Source organism: Astatotilapia calliptera, chromosome 3 (genome assembly GCF_964374335.1).
Source record: "Astatotilapia calliptera chromosome 3, fAstCal68.1, whole genome shotgun sequence".
Classification (NCBI taxonomy): domain Eukaryota; kingdom Metazoa; phylum Chordata; class Actinopteri; order Cichliformes; family Cichlidae; genus Astatotilapia; species Astatotilapia calliptera.
This window is the reverse complement of record NC_137424.1, coordinates 17,830,374-17,853,006: the sequence shown is the minus strand read 5'-3', so window position 1 is coordinate 17,853,006 and position 22,633 is coordinate 17,830,374. Positions and strand designations below refer to the sequence as shown.

The following is a 22,633-nucleotide window of genomic DNA, read 5'->3' as shown; positions in this document are numbered from 1 at the left end:
AGCATGTTCAGCATTTTTTCAGCTGTCCATTTTGCTTTTCCAATTTTTCTGTTTAACTTATTACTATTGTGCTAAATCATACAATTTCTGCTATTTCATAAGATTTCTGCTTAATATAGTTCTGCTTTTTATAGGATTTGTGCTTAATATACTATTTCTGCTTTTTATAGGATTTGTGCTTAATATACTATTTCTGCTTTTTATAGAATTTATGCTTAATCATACTATTTCTATATATTTCTGCCAGGTCCCCAGGCAGCCAATCCTCTGTGAGGACTCAGACATTCAAGTATACAGATCACAGCCTGCACGGCCTCCCAGCCAGCCAATCATATCTGAGGTCTCCCGTTTCCTCTCTCGTCATATCTCAGCGACAGATGTACAGAGAGCAATGAAAATCGCAGTCAAAGTACACCAAAGTCCGCTGATTCAGCCAGTAGAAGAATTATGCTTCTAGTCCACCTAGTTTTTTAGTTACACAACGTTTTGTAACTCCAAAAAACTGTGTTTTTCGCCTCTCACCGCGATCTAATTCTGACTCCTCATCAGCCTGTTTTTCCAAAGCGGCCGCTCTCTTTCCCAGTGTCGCAGTTGGTAATGACACGGCTCTGCAAGCCAAAGATCGTTGGTTCGATTCCACCTTGGTCAACATGTTTTTTTTCCCTACAAATTAATACACTGTCACAGACCAGTAATTCATATTCATCATTTATTACAATTCTGCAAACTTTTATGATTTTACCAGCTTTTGATAATATGGACCTCACATTCTTGTTAACACTCCATGGCACAAATACTCTTCCCTTTAGGCTCTGTGTATGTGTGTGTGTGTATCAATATTTCTCCCATTTTAAAGTATTACTCCTCCATAATTGTATTTCTGTTCAATCAAAGTACTTTTACTACATCTTAGTACTTCTGCTCAATCATAGTATTTCTGCTAAATCATAGTATTTTTGCCAAATCATGATTTTTGTGCCAAATCATAACATTTGTGTTATGTTAAAGTATTACTACTAATTGGAGTAATTTCTGTCATGTTACAGTATATGTGCTAAATATAGTATTTCTGCCAAATCATACTATTTCTACTATGTTATATTTTTCTTTCTAAATACAGCATTTCTGCTATATAATTGTATTTCTGCTTTTTATACTATTTGTGCCTAACATAGTATTTCTGCTAAATTATAGTATTTCTGCTTTTTATACTGTTTGTGCCTAATATAGTATTTCTGCTTTTTTATAGGATTTGTGTTTAACCTTCAGAGGTCCTTAGGGACATTTATTGTCTTTTGCATTTTTAATTTTAATATAGTATTTCTGCTAAATTATAGTATTTCTGCTTTTTATAGGATTTGTGCTAAAACAGTATTTCTACTAAATGTAGTATTTATGCTTAATCATACTATTTCTATATATTACTATTCTGCTAAATCATACTATTTCTGCTTTTCATAGAATTTGTGCCTAATATAGTATTTCTGCTAAATTACAGTATTTCTGCTTTTTATACTATTTGTGCTAAAACATAGTATTTCTACTAAATGTAGTATTTATGCTTAATCATACTATTTGCATATTCGGGAATTCGTGGCTTCTAAGTCAACAAGTCATCCATGTCATATATCTCTAAAAATTCACATTTTAATGATAAATTGTCAACACTTGAAGATTCCCCCATCTCTTCTGAACAAAACGGTGCAGTGACCGTTCTAGCCCTTACGGTTAGGAAATTATAGTCATTTGTTTTGAGGGGAATCCTTAATGGATAATGTTTATATATATATATTTGTCTTTAAAACATCTTTGCAGACTGACTGTCCTGGACTGGTTGTTGTTGTTTTTTTTCAGGTCTGGTGAACTCAGCTCTTTGGTGTTGGTGTTCAGGAGTAGAGCCTTCTAATAATATTTATTCAAGTTATAGATTTAAAGTTCTGCGAGTTTTTTCTGTAGCAAATAAATATTGTATAGAATATTTAAAATCACCTACATTTTTGATGTTTACAATGCCCATTGTGTGTAATACTGGAATTTCCTACTACCCGTGAACGCCTCATCTTTTACCTGACTGCCGGACATCCGCCTTTCCGCACACTTCGCTGAGTCCGCTCTGGGTGAGTGCTGCTGCTCTGCTTCTCCTCTTCTCTCCTAAATGTTTATAGTCTGTTTGTGCGATTTAACGAGTTCTTTTAGTGATTTATAAAGCCAACCGAGGTATAACTCATATTAGAGTAACACAGTGGTTGCTTTTTCTTAGTGAAACTTTGTCATTTTTGTATGTAAAAGGAGTGTTTGATGAGCTAACAACCCGATGCTAATGCCTAGCGCTCCTTTGAGCCCAGTGTGAAATGAAAATTTGACTGTGAACCACGGTTGATGTGTTGTTTTATTAATTACATTTGGTGTGTTCGTGTTTGTCAGTCTGTTACATAAGGTGCAGTTAGTTCTCTTCACAAATCAGTTGGTTAAAACGGCCTCATTCTTTATGCTGTAAAGATTTTAACGAACCGCCATCTTAGATTCAGTGTCAGCTGTCGGCAAGATCAAAGGAGCCATTTTACCGCCTCTGACCGAACACGGGAGAAAAAGAGTCACGTTTGTCCAGGTCTTGTGGATTAATTAAGAGAAAGGGGGGGGGGAGAAACTGAGGATTAAACATAGGCTATGTCCCCACATACACGGGTATTTTTGAAAACTGAGACTTTACGTTTTCGTTTTAAAAAACAATCCCGTCCACACATAAACGCAGAAATGAAGGAAAACTCTGCTAGGAACCTACCAAAGCAACAGGTGGCGATATATTCCTAAAGTGTAGAAATGTTGGCCAATCAGAAGTCTAGAAGCCTCGGTGGGAAATAGCAAACAAAGATGGGGCATAAAAGCAGAACAGAGTCATATGTGTGGGGGGACAGTAACTGTGTGCGCATATGTAAGCATTTAAACACTGCAGAGAGAACAATTAACAGTAACCGTATTGTAGAAATGCATTTCATTGAAACAATAACGTGGCGCACAGTGTGACGTCAAAAAAGGCGCTGCGTTTTCTCCGTGTCCCTGTCCACACATAAATGCAAAAACGGAGTTTTCAAAAATATCCTGGCAAGCGTTTTTAGTTTTTCAGTGACCGAAAACGCCGTTTAAGTGTGGACGAAAGGTGCAAACGGATAGAAAAATCTCCATTTTCAAAAGTACCTGTGTACATGTGGACATAGCCCAAGAATATTAAGAACTCCTAATTTGTAGACTTTAATTTTTAAGAACTGTTTAACAAGGCTTGTTTGTGCCAACCTAAATCTGCAGCACAGTTTAAATTCTCACTTTGTGGAAAATTAATGAAATAAACAACAGCCCACCTTCACATAAATAAAATATGGCAGTATATTATTAGTAGTATGGTACATAGATATTTATTTTAAAACTACAGCATATTTAATGATACTATGTGCAGTTGGTAATATTTTAGGAAGTAGAATTTGAATGCAGACCACCTCAAATATTAAAGCCTTAAAAATATACACCGTGCAGTTTTTCATGTATGAGTGTTTTGCAATCTTAAATGAGATGTAGACCAAAGAAAACAGAGGAGAGTTGTTGTTTGTATTCCAGCTGTAGTAAACAAAGAAGTTTAGTGAATCTTTTTGACAACAGAGAGTGATGCAGTATTGATGCTGATTTGAGTTTTCTGATCCTGTACTTTTGTTCTTTGTCTTTTGTTACACAGAGTGAACTAGAAGCTTGGTTTTGCCTTTGCTGGCAAGTAAACAGTGATTGTAACTGAAGCAATATGAAATTGGGATTGTGTAACATGTTTAGCAATTTATATACAATAGTTTGGCTTTCTGTGATATCTTGCCATTTGCTCATGGGCAAAAACACATTTAGGATTTATAAGCAGTAAAGCCCCCCCCCCCCCCCCACCCCCCCACCCCGACTAGATCTCTGAGTGTCCCTAAAAATGTCCCTGAAGTTTAATAGGCCATTTATGTCTAATTTTAATTTTAAAGGCTTATCAAAGCATTTCTCTAGTAATTATTGTTTTTATTACACATGTTAAGGCCATTTGAGACTCTGCAATTAAATTTTGCCCTCTTTAGACTAAAGTGAGTTCATTTTGTCTGAGGTAAAGTGCTGGGAAAATTCTTTTTTTTCCTTGCAGATTTATTTTGTTCATGCTTTTTTGTCACATGTTTCAAATCATCTAACAGGGATGATATGAATAAATACAAAAAAGCATTTTAAAGTGATGATTTCACGTATGAAGCAGAGAAAACCAAACCAGAGCTATCTGTTCTAATGTGAGAACATGCTGGTCTCTAATACCCAGTTGTGGAAGCCCTGATACGAAGAACTACCATCAAGCATTTATAGTATCAAGTATTATTTGTGATTGTTGCATGCTTTGAAACTGTGATGTTATCATTTGATCAAGTGTGCAATGCGAGCAAATCATTGCTTGTGGTATCTGCTGTGTTATGTAATAGCACCAAAGTATTAGAGCTTTACGTTAATGAGGAATTTCTGTGGCTTATTGCAGATGGATAAAACGACACATCACCTTAATAAAGACAGAAATCTTTAATAAGGTGCAGAAAGAGAAGATGGGGTGTTTATAGTAAAGCTGTTGTAAACAAAGAATTTAACAGATTTTTTTTTTCACTACAGATTGTGATGCAGTATTGACTCTGATGCTGATTTCAGTTGTCTGATTCTGTATTTTTGTTCTTTTGTTACAGAGTGAAACAGAACTTTGGTTTTGCGTTTGCTGGTAAGTAAGCAGCAATTGTAACTGCAGTAATATGACATTGTCACTGTGTAACATGTTTAGCAACTTACCTAACGTAGTTTGGTTTTTGTGACATTACCATTTATTGATGGGCAAAATCAAATGGTCAGAATTTATACCTTGTAGCAGCAAAGGCCCCACACATGACCTCTGACTGTCCCTGAAGTTTAACAGGCCATTTGTGTCTGATTTTTATGTTTGAACACAAACAACTGTTTTTTTATACAGTTGTTTGTGTTCTCCGTTTGTTTGTGGATTTACGTAGCAGAGCACCACAGTTGTTGATTTATATCTTCACTCATATTCTGCTTATGTATTACATTAAAGTCAGACCACTATAGAAGTATTTTTGCCTGAGTGAACAGAAGTGGTAGGTTAAACATTTAAGCAATAATAAAAAAACTCAGAGAACCAGAGTTGTGAGTAGGCAATGTTGTGTATGTTAAAGCCTGTGTGTAATTTATATACAATAAGTTTAAATCAGTTTCTTAATAATTTGCTTGATACAATGTGTTTAAAATTTTATATAAAAGGGAAATATTGCAAAATACAAAAAGATTCCTGCCAACAGGTACAATGGAAGGACTCTTTATTATAATTTTTGTAATTGCAAAATGGTGTGCCACTGTTGTTACTATAACATGTCAGAATTTACATGTATTTTAGGATTTACATATTCAGATCAGAACTAAAACCTAATGAGGTTTTCCGTTGATTCTAACAGTTGTGGTTTTTTCACACTTTATTAAGCACTGACTTGTGATAGAAAATGATGGAGCTAAAAAGCCATAATCTGTACCAACAAATATTGGTGCCTCTTCTTTGCACTTCTGTAGTATGCATGCCTTTATTACACATGTTATCACCATGTGAGACTCTGTAACTGAAGTTTGTCCTCTTCAGACTACAGTGAGTTCATAAAGGCTTGGAGAAATTGAGGATTTTACTAGTTATTTCATGTCACAGTAAATTGGATTGTGTGCGAAGAGGTTCAACAGTCTAAGTCATTAAACAGTGATCTGATGTGTTGTTTCCTTTCTCTAGGATACTGATCTGATCGTCTCAAGTCTGGTAAGTAAAGGTTTTGTCTGCGGTACAGTGCTGAGAAAGGTCTTTCTTCCTTGCAGATTTATTTTGTTTATGCTTTTTTCACATGTTTCAAATCATCTAACAAGGATGACCTGGATAAATACAAAAAGCAGTTTTAAAGTGATGATTTCATTTTTGAACCAGAACAACCTGGTCTAATGTAAAAACATGTTGGTCTCTAATACCCAGCTGTGGATGCCCTGATAGCAACAATTACCATCAAGCATTTACAGTAACTGGTAATGACTGGTTTACATCACTGGTTGATTTTGGTCCACTATAATTTCAGAATTGTCATAATTAGATCCAAACAGGACAGGCAAAAAAAGAAAAGAAAAAAGTCTTAATTAAGGCCCAATATAGGGTTTTCAAGTCATACCAAGAATCTTAATTTCATTAAAGTCCAGACTGATTCGTTTACACCAAGTGTTTTGTTTCATTCATTCAATTGGACTTGCTTGTGTGCTTCAGATCCTAAGTGTGATTAAACTTAAGCCCAGGACCTGATGAGTTGATGTAGGTCCTGAAGTAGTAAAGGAACTCTGGGACATCACAGTAACAGCACCATGTTTGACTTTAATGCTGGTGTTTTTCTCTCACTATAGATGATTCAGTTTAGTGCAGTTAGTCAGCACAGCTCTTGGTTATCATCGAGATATTATTAGGCAACTTGTTTTTGCCTGTTCAGCTACAACATCTGGGAGGGTTTCTGTTTTCTGGGGTCTCCAGATCCTTAGAAATCTCTTTGTAAACCTTTACAGAACTATATGTGTTTGTTTCACATTAGAGCAGCTCACGACTAGCAGTTTAGGGACAATTAAATATTCACATAGGACAGGGGTCTCAAACTCCACTCTTCAAGGGCCGGTGTCCTGAAGCTTTTCCATGCGTCCCTGTTACAAAACACCTGAATAACATTTGTAGGTCATTAGTGAGAGGATAGAATTTCACTGTGTGCTGAAGTGACATCCCCTAAGACTACTCAAATTTAAGTAATTTAAGTGTTTGGAAAAATGTACTTCTAAAAGTACTTTCATTGCATCATGTTCATTCACTCATGAGCTGCTATAACATGAATCAAATGGCTGAATTACCACCTCAGCATGCAGTCACGTTCTGTAGAGTTTTGCTAATGACCTACTAATGTTATTCAGGTGTGTTGCAACAGGGACACACAGAAAAGTTTCTGGACACCAGGCCTTAAGGACCAGAGTTTGAGACCACTGGTGGTAGGGCATTGTGGATTTCAAAAGCTTCTTCCCTTAAATCACTGCCTAAAAACTGCTTTTTGTAATTTGTCATAATGACTTGCAAAATATAGGTGGGATGAAAACATAAACATAAGACATTTTATAGTGGCCTGATATTTTTATCAAGGCTGTTTTTTGAAAATAATCCTGCCCTAATTTACAAAAGATGAACTGTGTCTGAAAGTCATGTTTGTTTGTTTGTTTGTTTGTTTAAGAAATGTGGGAATCTCCAGCAAAGATCTTACATGCAACAGCTCAGATACAGCACTCACTTCTGTTCTTTTTTTTATCATGAAATGATCTACAAAGAAATTATCATCATACTAAATTTTGCTAATTAGGCCTTTATATCAGCTATGATACGTTTATTATAGATTTAGTGTAGTGCTTATTGCTGTGTATCAAACATGCCCCAAATGTGACTGAAATATGTAGAAACTGCTGTGTAGAAACTAGCTGTCTCCAAATTTCTCATTTTGCCAAAATTCATACAGAGTGGCCTGAAACTGTCTGCTGTAACCTCAGTGTGTTGGTTTTGTTGGACCATATAATATTTACAGTAAGTTACTGTAGCAGCACGTCTTGGTTTGAGTTTATAGACTTAGTTTATTGTTTTAATAGAACGTAAAAATGTCCTTATAACAGTTCCACCATCATTTGTTAAACATTGTCATTCTGTTCAGTCCAATAATTTACTGTAGAACTCTTTAGTATTTAAAGCCCTACATGTATTGTATTTTTGAGATTATAAGGCATAATGTCAATAAACAAGCCTGTTTTTAAGGCAGATTAAGCCAAACAGTCAGATAAGTCAAACTTTATTCAAGTCATTCATAAACAACTCTCAACACTGTTCAGTTGTAACACATAAAATACAGAACAATACACTCACTTTTTCAGTTCATTCCTCATCCACAAATTCATCAAACTCTTCATGGGTTGATCAGTTTGAAATCTGCTTCATAAGCATGTCTCTTAGCACGTGCCAGGTCCTTGTACACACACCATAATGTTATGTTGAAGCACCATACGAATTACTCTACGAGGGTCCTGACTATGGTAGCCATAATGCTCTGACAATACATCAAGCAGCGCAGCTTTGTAGCTTACCAAAGTATTACTAAAATATTTGACAGAATTTTGAGCGCTGTGTACCACAGAAATCCCGTTTGAGGTCAGTAAGCATAACCAGAATCGATACGCTAGGCACATTGTATGTTTTTGAGATAATGACAGGATTTTAGGTGTGCCATATAGTCTGAAGAATATGGTAAATCCAAGCATGTTGGAAATATGACTAATTCCAGGCCTTTTGTGTCTTACAGGTGACCTGCTGCAGAAGATCCTCTCTCTCTCTATCATTATAAGCAATTCTGTCTATCCTATCACTCTCCCAACTCTATCTAATTTGAAAGCCATTCTATCTTGTATCCCTCTCTCTACCGCTCTATCTAATTTGAAAGCCATTCTATCTTGTATCCCTCTCTCTACCGCTCTATCTAATTTGAAAGCCATTCTATCTTGTATCCCTCTCTCTACCGCTCTATCTAATTTGAAAGCCATTCTATCTTGTATCCCTCTCTCTACCGCTCTATCTAATTTGAAAGCCATTCTATCTTGTATCCCTCTCTCTACCGCTCTATCTAATTTGAAAGCCATTCCATCTTGTATCCCTCTATCTCTACTGCTCTATCTAATTTGAGAATCCAAGTTTTCAGAAATCCTTTTCAGAATCCAATTTTCAGAAATCCAAGTTACCAGAACTTGATCTATCTGTTACAGAATTCTGAGAGATCTCTGCTCTCACTGCTCTTTCTTTCCTGTCTTTAAACTCTCTCACATTCAGTCATTTTGCTGGAAATTACAAGTTGAATATACAGTAGTAGAATTACAGTACAGTAGAACTTTTAGTAGAAACTACTTACACAGCCCTACATTTGTCATTTTAATTTTGCATTAGACTTTAGTTTGGACTGCTAGTTTGGCTTACTTTGATCAATTGTATAAAATATCACCTTTTTATAAGTTTATTTGTAATAAGATAATCTGGTTATTTTGTAATACATACATTCAGATAAATAATAAATTAGATCCAGTCTGTTAGTCTGTTTCATTGGCTATAACATTTGACTGCAAGTTTATAGTACTATTATTTAAGGACAAACCCATTTTGTCACTCAGTGTAAGTATTCAGTTAGTATTGTCATCGAGAAGCGCCTGAGGACTTCCTGTTTCCTGACTGCTGCAGAAAATCCAGCTGGAGAATCCTCATCACCAGTCATCTTATCACCACACCACCAAAGCTCCATATATTTGATTTCAATTTTAGATATCTGAAAGATTTACATAAACTCCCCTAAGAGCTAAGACTTTTAATATAGCCTGTTGATTGTTGAGATTTATTCTGCATATCATTTTACAGAAGTTGTAATTATTTACCAGTCTGGTTAAAAAAATATAAGTAAAATTATACAGTTTCAAAAAGAGCTACAATAAAACGGATCAAATTGTTTCCAGAGAACTTTGAATTTCCTTTATTTTGAGTTTGGAGTAGAAAATCAGCTTTTTATATATAATAGTACATTTCTCAGATTTAACAGTAATTTGAGGAGTTATACGTTTTTCTGTGTTTCAAGGTTCAGTTTTGTTTACATTTGTGTATAACCACATATAAGCTCCAGGTTGTACTTCAGCAAAATGCCAAGAAAAGGTCAAAGGTCGCAGTCTCAGAAGCTTAGACGTCAGAAGGAGAAAGAACAGCTGAATGTTTCTCAGAGCAGTGAGCAGGTAAAGGTGTGTGTTTCAACTTTTCCCAGCACTGAAGTGCAGAGCAGTGTTCAGACAGCCACAGTGTCTTATGCAGATGTGGTAAAGAAAGGTGTTCCCTCAGTGTCTGTCCCAGAGCCTGAAGTTATGCAGCTAATCCAGACTGAACCCCAGCTAACTGTACAAACACAGCATGATGAAGAGACAGCCACAGTGTCTTATGCAGATGTGGTAAAGAGAAGTGTCCCCTCAGTGTCTGTCCCAGAGCCTGAAGTTATGCAGCTAATCCAGACTGAACCCCAGCTAACTGTACAAACACAGCATGATGGACAAGCTCCAGGACAGTCTCATGTACAGGTTACAAACAGTGAAAGTCGTCCACGAGTGAGTAGCGTCTGTGCTTCCCGAAGCCAGGCCGCTCCTAGGTATGGAAAGTACCGGAATCAGCAATGCATGGCTAACAGTTTGGTTTTCCTGTCATTCTTACACGAGGATGAATTTATTACCAGAGCAGATCTAAACCGTGTGTTGGACAAAGGCCATGCCGTCTATTCAGATGCCAGACTGAGGTTTGTGAACAGTGTGTTTCTAGCCTGCGATGAACTTCCCTCAGTTGTTACCAGCCGCACACACGAGTATCAAGTCGACATGTCTCAGTTTGCTCATTACGGTACATTTGATGGTACAGATCACTTTCCGAGCCTTGAACAGGGATTACAGTGTTTGGCTTCAGACGTTCGCTATGCTTTGCTAGTCATGGGAGGAACAGTCATCGCTGTTAGCAGGCTGACTTCAGGTGAATATGCATATTTTGACCCTCACCCACGTAAGTCTACTGGTATGCCATTATCGCCAAGTGTAAGTGGTGGAACTGCAGTTATGTTGAAGTTCACACGTCTTAATGACATGATTGACAGGATCAAACGTTTGTACCGAATGTTTAGCATCGCACCAACCTGTACCTATGAGCTACAGCCCATCGAGTTTCACAGTGAAAACGCTGCTGACCAAAGAGATGCTGATGAAAACAGACAAACAGCTACAACTGTTCCAGCACCAGCTTTAAATGAAGTTGTTCATGAAATAAACTCCCAAACATCTACTGACCAGACACAGAAGACTGTGAGAGACACTTTAACGACTGAAGTGACATCATCCAGAGTGGATTATTCAAATGAGACAGCTGCTACTGAAAACAACCATCTTCCTTCTGAGTATTTAGAAAAAGAAGCATCTGCATCTTCTGTGAGAGAAACGCAGGTAACATCAGATTCTGTTCCTCAGAATGATTCAAACAGTGCCTCCTGTTTAACTAAGACAACAGAGGAACTCTCAGATAAACTGCTGAAACGTAATAAACAGGAAAGGCAAAAAATGAGGAGAAGATTATTAGCCCAAGAAAAACTACCACAGAGAAAGGAAAATCAGAAAAAGAAAGAAAGGCAGATGTACACTTTTGATGAAAGTTTTAAGGCAAAGAAAAAAGGTTGTAGTAGAAAGTCTAATGATCCTGATCACAGACCGAAGAAGAGTGTGTACAAAAAATATCTGTATAAACTAAATGCTACATATAGAGAGAAACAGAGAGAACATTTCAGAAGAACCTATAGAGAAAGTGCTAAAATAAGAGAGAAAAAAAGAGAATGTGTCATAAGGATGTATAAAGACGATTCTTTATTCCGAGAAAAGCAGAAGGAACGTATGAGAAAAACATATAAAGAATCTTATAGACAATTTCCTATGTTTAGAGAACAGCAGAAGGAACGTATAAGAAGAAATTACAGAACTTGTGCTGAATTCAGAGAAAAACATAAAGCTTACATGAGGTCATATGTATATAACCTATATAAAAAAAGTGAAGATTTTAAACAGAAAAAACGATCTTATCTGACTAAGCGTTATGGAGAAGAAAAACAATTTCAGCAACAACACAAGGACAATATGAGAGAACGAATGAGAGTAAAATATTGGAACGGTTTTTCTTTCAGACAGATGCATAATATCAGATGTGCAATGAATATAAAACGGAAATATCGCCAGATGCATCGACCAGCTGAGACTTTACAGTGTCATCCAGAGAACACTTTAATGAATGAGGCCATATCTCGTTTCAGATCAAACATTAAGTCAGCACCATCTTATGTTTGTACTGTTTGTCTAAAAGCTTCTTTTCCTAATCAGGTGAAAATCTGCAAAAGAGAAAATTACTCAAAACACCAGACTGTAGCTCATCAGTGCCTAACTGGTAAATTTGTTCATGTGTGTGATGAAGCATGTCATGATCACTGCAGCTTTCCTGTTGAGAGAAAAAAAGAGTATATCTGTCACACATGTCACAGTTCCCTCAAAAGTGGATGCATGCCCAGGCTTGCTGCTGTTAATGGTTTAGAACTGCAGGATATTCCAGCTGAACTTTGTGATCTCAACATTCTGGAGAGACATCTGATTGCCAAATGCATACCATTTGCTAAGATTATTCCTCTTCCAAAGGGGAGACAGAGACTCATACGTGGTAATGTGGTGTGTGTACCATCTGAGGTCCAACAAACAGTTGACAGTTTACCGAGGATCAGAAGCCAATCACAGATCATGAGGATAAAGCTGAAAAGACGACTGTGCTACAAAGGCCATCAGCTGTTCCAGACTGTCACCTGGTCTAAACTCATTCAAGCTCTGCGTAAACTGAAACAAATTCATCCACAGTACACAGATATTATTATCAGAGATGATGCATTGCTTTGTGATCCAACGTTACCTGATGATGACAGCAGTGATGAAGCCAGCATGGCAAGTGATGATTATAATGAAGCAGATTTAATGGAAATTGACAACTATGAAAAAGATGCCCTTTTGTGTGAAAGTGAGTCTCAAAGTGACCAAGATATTAATATGCAATCCTGTGATGAACAACCAGAGGAACAAAATCCAGATGAACCAGAAAGTGATTTGAGCAATGGAGGTTTTGCTCTAGAAAGTTGTCTGCAGCCTGTAGACATTTCAGAAGAGATTCTCTGTTTCACTGATAACACATATTGTGTGGCTCCTGCAGAAAGAAACAATCCTGTTAGCTTCTTCAGAACTCCTCATTTGGAAGCCATGGCATTTCCTGTGCAGTTTCCTACTGGTCAGAATACACTGGATGAAAAGAGACGTCTCAAGCTCACACCAAGTGCTTACTTCAAGTCAAGGCTTTTCAACATTGATGCAAGATTTGCTAAAGACACAAATTACTTGTTTTTCTCACAGTTTGTCACTGAAATACATTTGGCTAATTCCAGCATGACAATACAGCTAAGGAAAGGTAAAACTATGACCAAAGATGGACGCAAAATCACATCAGGAATGTTACAAAGTAAGACAGAAGTAGAGAAGCTGGTAAGAAATAAAGATGCAATCAGATTTATGCAGCCACTCAGAGGAACTCCAGCTTACTGGCAGAAAACTACCAGAGATCTATTCAGCATGGTTCGCCAAATAGGAACACCTCAGTTCTTTGTCACTTTCTCTGCTGCTGAGATGAGATGGCCTGAAGTGATTCAAGCAATAAAGAGACAGCAAGGTGAAGAGGTTGATTTTGAAGCCCTGGACTGGTCAGAAAAGTGTGAAATTCTAAGATCAAATCCAGTAACCACCATGCGAATGTTTGATAAACGTGTTGAGGCTTTGTTCAGAGATTTGCTTTTTTCTCCTGCACAGCCCCTTGGTGAGATCATTGATTACTTTTACAGAGTTGAGTTCCAGCACAGAGGTAGTCCACATATACACATGTTGCTGTGGATTCGAGAAAAGGTAGAAGCAGATGTGGATGATGACCAAACTGTCTGTGACTTTGTGGACAGATACATCTCAGCTCAACTCCCTGATCCAGAAAAACAACCTGAACTGCACAAAAAAGTCACTGAGCTACAAAAGCACAGCAAAAACCACACAAAGACATGCTTTAAGAGTGTGAACTCTGGTTGTAGATTTGGGTTTCCCAAACCACCAGCCACAAGAACAATGATTGTGAGACAGGATGAGGATTCAGACACTGAAGCTGCAAAAGCCAAACTCAGACCTTTGTTGAACCTGCTGAAGGAACCTGAAGCTGCTTCCCTCACCATAGAGCAGATTCTGTCACGATGCAACTTAACAATGAATGAGTATGAACAATGCCTCCAAGACATAAACAAGAAAACAGCTCTGATTCTGAAACGTGACCCAAATGAGTGTTGGATCAACAATTACAACCCAGACCTGCTTGAAGCCTGGAACTCTAATTTAGATGTCTCATTCATTTTGAATGCCTATTCATGTATAGAATACCTCTGTAAATATATAACAAAGAAAGAATCTGGCCTCTCTGAATACCTGAAGACAGTTATTGACAACTCTGATAAGAACACCGTCAATGAATGTGATGAAATGAGAGCTGTGATGCAGGCTTACTCAAAAAAGAGAGAAATCAGCGCACAGGAGTGTGTGACTCGAGTCTGTGGCCTAAAAATGAAAAAATGTTCCCGCAGTGTTGTATTTGTACCAACAGATGATAACCCAGTAAAAATGAGTCGGCCCATGAGCTTCCTGGAAAGCACAACACACGACAGTTGTAATATTTGGATGACAAGTTTGAGTGATAAATACAAATGCAGACCTGAGACCCCAGAATATGAGGAAATGTCACTGGCTGATTTTGCTGCCTTGTGCAGGTTGGTGAGTGGTCCAAATGAAGGAAAAGATGTGCTTCCTCTTCTAAACCAGCTTGGATTTGTACAAAGGCGAAAGAATGATAAACCAGCTATAATCAGATATTACCACTGTTCACAGGAAAAAGATCCTGAGCAATATTATGGTCGACTGTTGAGACTTTACCTTCCACACAGATCAGAGCAGGAACTGAAACCACAAGGGTTCCAAACCTATCAGTCCTTCTACAACTCAGGTTTTGTACGACTTCCATGTTCAGACCACAGTGAGCCTGTGAAAAGGGTTGTGAAAAGAAATAAAGACAAGTATGAGAAGAACTCTGAGGATATTGAGAGTGCACTGGAAGAGTTTGAACAAAATAGGGATGTTGTGATTGATGAATGGTGTAATCTTGCTCCTGAATCTGAAGTTGTGAGGCTGCAATGCGATGAGAATCTTCCTGAGAGACATTCTGATGATGAGAACGAACAGGAGAATGTTCCCGACTACAGTCGTCAGTCTGATGCTGTAACAAAGATCAGAGCCGTCAGAGAACAACCTGCAGTAGATCCAGCCGTGGTACGTGTAATGTATCAGAATCTGAACCAGAAGCAGGCCTGCGTGTTCTATGCCATAAGAGACTGGTGTATTCAGCGAGTTTGTGGTTTGAACCCAGATCCATTTTTCTTCTATATCAACGGTGGTGCAGGAACTGGAAAGTCACATCTGATTAAGTGTATTCATTCTGAAGCATCAAAGATCCTGAGCAGACTGCCTGCTAATGCAGAAGAAGCTGACATATCAAATCCAACTGTTTTACTGACTTCATTTACCGGTACAGCAGCTTTTTCTATCAGTGGCTCTACGTTACATTCTCTACTGAAACTACCCAGGAGTCTGAAACCACCCATTCAAGGACTTGGTAACCAACTGGATGAAGTCAGATCTGAGCTGATGAATGCTGAAATTATTGTTATTGATGAGATTTCAATGGTTTCAAAACCCCTTTTTGCTTATGTGGATGCAAGACTGAAACAAATCAAAGGCACTCAGAGACCTTTTGGTGGAATGTCAGTTTTAGCTGTTGGAGATTTTTACCAGCTGCCACCAGTGCGACAGTCTAAACCTCTCTGTGTTTACGATCCAGAACAGATTGACCTATGGCAGGAGCATTTTCAGATGATCACTCTAACCGAGATCATGCGTCAGAAAGATGATGTGGCCTTTGCAGAGATGCTGAACAGGATTAGAGTCAAAGAAAAGACAGATGAGCTTTCTCAGTGCGACAGAGATTTGTTGTCACAGGCTGTGACTGCACCAGAAGAATGTCCAACTGAGGTCTTACACATTTATGCCACCAACAAGAATGTGGAATCCCATAACACAGATACCCTGAAGAAGCTTCATTCAAACATCATAATCATCAATGCAGACGATTTCCAGAAGGATAAATGTACAGGCAGAATGGAACGAAGAGACAAACCATTTACAGGTGGGCGAAATGATTTACCTGACACTCTGAATGTTGCTGAAGGAGCTCGAGTCATGCTGACCAGAAACTTGGACACACTAAACGGTTTAGTCAACGGTGCTTTTGGTATACTGGTAAAGGTGGTGAGATCTGAAAATGATGGACACATAATTAAACTGGGGCTCAGGATGGACAACCGGCAGCCTATGAGACACAACCGCAGTGCTAATGCAGCATCTGATGATCTTGTTTACATTGAGAGAGCAGAGGAGAGTCTGAAGTTTAAAGGAGCGGTACGCAGACAGTTTCCTGTAAAGCTAGCATTCGGTTGCACAATTCACAAAACTCAGGGTCTTACAACACAGACAGCTGTAGTTTCAATGAAGAACATTTTTGAACCAGGTATGGCTTACGTTGCTCTCAGCAGGGTGACGTCTCTCAGTGGACTCTATTTGCAGGACTTGGATGAGAAAAAGATTTACGCCAATCCCGAGGTAACTGCAGCGCTCCAAACCATGAGACAAGCCAGTGTTGAGGAAATGATGCCTCTTCTTCAGGTCAGAGAAACAGCCAGCAGACTTGACACTCTTACACTGATCCATCACAATACGGAGGGTTTGCCATCTCACATCAGTGACATCAAGAGTCATCATGAAATGTGTTTAGCAGATGTTTTGTGTCTCACTGAGTCTCACCTTCAAGGCTCCTTTGTTGCAGACAGTCTTCATTTGGACGGCTACACCATGTTCAAACGCAACAGACATGTGTCCTACACAAACTTTCCTCACATGGCCAGCAGAAGTGGTGGGGGAGTTGTTGTGTATTTGAGGAATCATTTTCAGGTTCAGGTAAAACAGTATCTGCATAATGTCACTGATCTTGAGTTTTTAGTGTTGAAGGTTCAGGCTCCATTCCCTGCACTCATTGCTGTTGTGTACAGACCCCCTGACTACAGTTTGACACCATTCATGCAAAACCTGGTAAGTCTTTTAGATTCACTTGAAATAATGGACTGTCACCCAATCATTGTGTGTGGAGATTTTAATGAGAACCAGTTGCAGAGTGGAAGAAAACAGATTCTGGAGCAGTTTCAGTCGAGAGGGTATTCACAGCTGATCACTTCTGCCACTACAGACAAGAACACCCTGCTTGACCTCATTTTTATTTCTCAGCCACAGAAATGTCTGTATTCAGGTGTTCTGAGATCATATTACAGTTACCACAACCCTGTCTTTTGTGTCCTGTCCTCGAGCCAATCATGAAGTCGTCTGGTGAGTTTTGAAACAATTACAGATCATGTTTGTTACAGAGTTTACTGATTGTAGAGCATGAAAAAGATTTTTCATTGAAAAAAGGGTCTTCCCTACTCTGTCTGTCAGAAGACCCTTTCTTATTGCAATGTTATTAATCATTTCACCAAATCATTGCTGAACTTCATGCAGAGCAGAGAACATCTGCTATCATGCACCTCTGATCTGAAATGTGCTGCAACATTTATTAAACCAACATCATTTCTTTTATTCTCATGTTTTAAATGACTAAATCTTTTTACTGTGACGTATGTAGCTCAACAAACGAGATCTTCCCCTCCAAGGGCTTGAAAATATGAAATAGTAAATAAATAAATCCCACATAAATGCAGGTATTTATTATGGCTCACATGAATAAATACAGACAATTATATTTTCTTGATTATAGTAGCTTTTGTAGAATCAAAAGTTTTTGTGATGAATGAGGTTTTGCTTATCATGTTTTACAGGTAAAAAATGTCAAAAGTTATAAACTATCTTTACGCTACCAGAGATGTCTATAATGATACATTATGTAGAGAAAAACATTAGTACAGCTTACAGAATATGTATAAAAACTGATTTAGAAGTAAATGGATAGTTTTCTGAAAGTTCCCGACTACAGTTTAACACCACCCACCCAGATCAGCCCCCAAGTGTCTATGTAATGCTGGTATGGTGTGTGAGTTTGACTTGGCCTTTATCCGGGTGGGTTTGGGTTTGGGTGGATAAAGGCCAAGTCAGAATTCTCTGAGCAGCTGGAAAAAGCTGCTAATAAACAAAGACATCAAAAAGTGTGGGCTTTAGGTGTAGCCCCCGCTTTCTGATGCACTAATTAGACTTAGTAACCGACACCCCATACCAGCATTACATAGACACTTGGGGGCTGAGCTGGGTGGGTGGTGTTATAAGCACGTGTTTTGTTAGATATATTTTTTCAGACACCATCTTCATGAACTGCTGAGCCAAACCTGATCCATCAGTGCTGGACTGCACAGATAACTACATGCCACAAGGAGACTGCTGTGTTATGAATTGCCATACCAGTGTGTCTTCAATGGAGAAGATGACACACCCATCACCTGACCTCCTGCCTGATCTGGAGACCATCATCATGCTACCACACTACACACCTCTGAGACCATCAATGATGACTCATACTGAGGAAACTGTATTTCCTGTCAGAGATGCTCAGTGATCCTCAGAGCAGAGAGAGGTATCATTCTTTATCTTTGATAAAAAAAAATGTCAGTGTTTTTAATTCAATTAATTAATTAAAATCCTGTTTATTGCATAAATAATTCCACACTCAAATGATTATACTTGTTGACACTTTTTGAGTTTTAATTCACATTATGGATTACAAATCTATGCTTTTTCTACTCTGTCTCTCTGTGCAGGTATTGCTGTCTTCTGAGTTCTTCCGTGTCCCAACTGAGGCCTTCAAACCTCATTGCAGAGCTCATGTCTTTCCTCACCATCATGTGAGTGTGAGATTGCTCTGGATTCTGGTTATGTGGCCTGCAGCACCTATAAGGTATTTCAACATTGTTCATTGTATAACTTATTTGTAGTTTTTAGGGTTTCTACAGACAAAAAAAATGTTCCTTTTTCTGTATTTTTTAGAACAAGCTCGTCCAGTGTGCCTGCATTCCAGCTTCTTAGACTCTACGCAAGTGGACAGAGTATCAGTGTTTGGCCACTCTTACAGACACTGACTTCTGTCAATTCACTTCTACTGATCGGGCACCTCACTCCAGGAAGACAGAGGGCTGCAAGCCTGTCATCATTTCCAGTGTGGCTTTGTATTCTTGGGTTAGCATCAGATTTTTCCCACAAATATTCAAAGGTAACACTTGTTTTAAGCTTAGTTATTAAATCAAAAGTCTTCCCTTGTGTCATGTCTGTGAAGGTTCTCATGATGTCCTTTGATGTAGTCTCTCTCTTCACTTGCATACCCACTACAGAGGCAGTGGAGACTGTCAGAAAACGACTGCAAGAAGACAGCTCCTTGGAAGACAGGACCAACTTCACACCCGATCAGATGTGCACACTGTTAGACCTCTGCCTCACCACTACATATTTCAAATACAACGAGAGTTTCTACAGACAAAAACATGGCTGTGCCATGGGTTCCCCTGTGTCACCTGTTGTAGCCAACCTTTACATGGAGGAAGTGGAAAGGAAGGCTCTTGGCTCTTTCAAAGGAAGAGTACCCAGCCACTGGTACAGATATGTAGATGACACCTGGGTCAAAATCAAAAGGCAAGAAGTGGAATCCTTCACTGCGCACATTAACACCGTGGATAAAAACATCAAGTTCACCAGGGAAGACACAAAGGACGACTGTTTGCTTTTCCTGGACTGCGCTATGCACATTGAAGAGAACGGCAAACTCAACATCGAAGTTTACCGGAAGCCCACACACACGGACCAGTACCTCCTCTTTGACTCCCATCACCCTCTGGAACATAAACTTGGAGTAATTAGGACACATGTCAGTGTTTTTTAATTCAATTAATTAATTTAAATCCTGTTTATTGCATAAATAATTCCACACTCAAATGATTATACTTGTTGACACTTTTTGAGTTTTAATTCACATTATGGATTACAAATCTATGCTTTTTCTACTCTGTCTCTCTGTGCAGGTATTGCTGTCTTCTGAGTTCTTCAGTGTTCCAACTGAGACATTCAAACCTCACTGCAGAGCTCATGTCTTTCCTCACCATCATGTGAGTGTGAGATTGCTCTGGATTCTGGTTATATGGCCTGCAGCACCTATAAGGTATTTCAATATTGTTCATTGTATAACTTATTTGTAGTTTTTAGGCCTTAACACAACTAAAATGTTCCTTTTTCTGTATTTTTTAGAATAAGCTCGTCCAGTGTGCCTGCATTCCAGCTTCACAGAAAAGAACATCAGACACCAGCGAGGGAGGATAAGAAAGACAGACACAACAACATTGTCATCCCCTATGTAGCCGGTGTATCAGAAAAACTCAGGAGAGTTTTCTCCAAATACGACATCCCAGTGTACTTCAGACCCAGTAACACACTCAGACAGAAACTGGTTCACCCGAAAGACAAAACTCCTAAACACAAACTTAACAATGTGGTGTACGCTGTACAGTGCAGCGAGGAATGCCCAGACTTCTACATCGGAGAGACCAAACAGCCACTTCACAAGCACATGGCACAACATAGAAGAGCCACCTCCACGGGACAAGACTCAGCAGTTCATCTGCATCTAAAGGACAAAGGTCAGTCTTTGAGGATGCCAATGTTCACATTTTGGACAGATGGAGGAGTGAAAGAAGCCATTTACGTCCACTGTGAGCGACCATCTTTAAACAGAGGCGGTGGTTTACGACACCAACTGTCTGCCATCTATAATCCAGTTTTGAGTTCCCTCCCCAGACACCGTAACGTCCACTCACATCCTGGGAGTGGGCGTGGGTGATTTCCTGACCTCGGGAAATCACATGATAGGGTGGGGCCAGGTTTCACAATGAGCTCACCCGAAACCCTGGCTGATTGGGACCCACACCCACTTTCACACCTTGGCTCATGTGATTAGGTAGAGGATCATCAGGGGGTTCTTTGCCCCTCTTTGGGGGGAAACTCCCACTGGGTTTAAATCTGGGACTCTCCACCATTGACCCTTAGAACTGAAGAAGCTTCTCGGATGAGAGGTGAAACGTCTTCAAGGAACTCAAAGAAGTCCAGACGCTTTTCTTTCCAAGCTCCTTAGACTTCACTTGTGTTAATTACATTTTATTTGTTGTTGTTTTCTTTTAGATTTATATGCAGTGATTGGATGTGGTGGAGCTTTGTTAACCGTGTGGAAAACATCTGTTTGTGATGATATTTACAATGAGGCTTTAAGGTGACAGTTTCCATGTAATTTCAATCCTCTTACTAAGCAAAAACATGTTTGCAATTAACATATTTTTTCAGTTTTGTCTTTTGGATTTATGGTTAACATTCCTCTGTGACAGCAAATACTAAACTGGTCCAAGTAACCAGCATATCATTGGTCAAAGGCAAAAAGGACCACATGTCACACTAGCAATGAATTTTTGACTGTGTTTGTGTTAGTATAGAGTAGGTCTAACAGTGGTTTTCCACATCTGCTCTAATATATATAGATAATGGGTCAGACATATAAAGTCATTTTGAAAAGTTCATAAAGGTCATTTATATGTGTTCCTCTTTATCATTTTATATCAGGTCACACAGCTGACTTGAGTTTTGATCAGAGTAGAACCATAACATTCATGCTAATGGTTCTACTGTTTACAGTTACTTTATGATGGATTTCACCCTGGTCACAGCACTATGTGAAAAGCTGTTAGAGGTAAAGTTAAGCCAATTAATACATCATCATAAGTCACTCTCTAACGCAGGGCAGTGATTATTATTCACCATATTTATCATCGAATCATCTTGTGCACTTATTAACTAAATGTTGTTTGTTTGTTTTTTTTGTTTGTTTGTTTGGGGTTTTTTTGTTGCCATTTTTACCTTTCACCAACTGTGTAAATTCTGCAATTTTACCTTGGTTTTGTTTCACATCAGTTTATCTGCTGGCTGGTATTCCTGTCTTCCTTCTCTCACCCCAACCGGTCGCAGCAGATGGCCGCCCCTCCCTGAGCCTGGTTCTGCTGGAGGTTTCTTCCTGTTAAAAGGGAGTTTTTCCTTCCCACTGTCGCCAAAGTGCTTGCTCATAGGGGGTCATATGTCATATGATTGTTGGGTTTTTCTCTGTATCTATGAAGCGCCTTAAGGCAACTTTTGTTGTGATTTGTTGCTATATAAATTGAATTGAATTGGTTTTCTTTCTTTTCTAATGTTTCTGGTCATTTTTCACAGTTAAACAAGTAACTTTGAGGTTACGTCATCGTTTTCAGCTGTTATCTGTATACATTTTTTTCCTAATAATTACATTTCTGCAAAATTATAGCAGTTCTGGTAAGTTGTAATATTTCTGCCAAGTTATTAATTTTTTTAATAAATTATTACATTTCTGCTAAGTTGTAGCTTCTGGTAAACTACAACATTTCTGCTGAATTGTTATGTTTCTTCTAAGTTATTGCATTTCTGCTAAGTTATTACATTTTTGCTAACTTGATGTTCTTCTGCAAAGTTATTAAAATTTCAACAACTTTTTAAACGCTGACTTTGATTTCTTTAGCTTCTTCAGCTATTTTCAACTATTTTCAGCAGACAGCTTCAGCTTTACAGTTTCCTCTAAGTGATTGCAGTTCTGCTAAGTTATTCCATTTTAGCAAAGTTCCTTTGCTTCTGCAAAGTT

The 22,633-nt window shown here is 38.5% G+C and overlaps 2 protein-coding genes and 1 long non-coding RNA gene across 9 annotated transcripts in view; all 3 read left to right on the top strand.

The window, feature by feature from the left end:
* The window catches only part of LOC145425228 (protein TANC1-like), a 192,904-nt gene that overhangs the window by 88,966 nt on the left and 81,305 nt on the right, over positions 1-22,633 (top strand). The window lies entirely within an intron of this gene.
* On the top strand, positions 3,724-9,643 carry LOC145425272 (uncharacterized). Its single transcript, XR_013905929.1, has 4 exons — positions 3,724-3,756; positions 4,737-4,768; positions 5,831-5,857; positions 8,451-9,643. It is a non-coding gene; the product is annotated as an uncharacterized LOC145425272 (long non-coding RNA).
* LOC145425227 (uncharacterized) lies at positions 10,580-22,492 on the top strand. 6 transcript variants are annotated; one of them, XM_080298183.1, is made up of 7 exons: positions 10,580-10,687; positions 16,486-18,532; positions 18,717-18,853; positions 18,943-19,165; positions 19,284-19,813; positions 19,968-20,104; positions 20,191-22,492. In XM_080298183.1, exons 5-7 carry the CDS (start codon positions 19,361-19,363, stop codon positions 20,777-20,779), a joined length of 1,179 nt encoding a protein of 392 aa, XP_080154309.1. In that variant the 5' UTR covers positions 10,580-10,687; positions 16,486-18,532; positions 18,717-18,853; positions 18,943-19,165; positions 19,284-19,360; the 3' UTR covers positions 20,780-22,492. The 6 variants fall into 6 exon arrangements, 3 of the variants coding, with proteins under 3 accessions (XP_080154309.1, XP_080154310.1, XP_080154308.1); XR_013905899.1 differs by lacking the exon at positions 10,580-10,687 and having other exon boundaries at positions 12,667-18,532; positions 18,943-19,131; XR_013905898.1 differs by lacking the exon at positions 10,580-10,687 and having other exon boundaries at positions 12,667-18,532.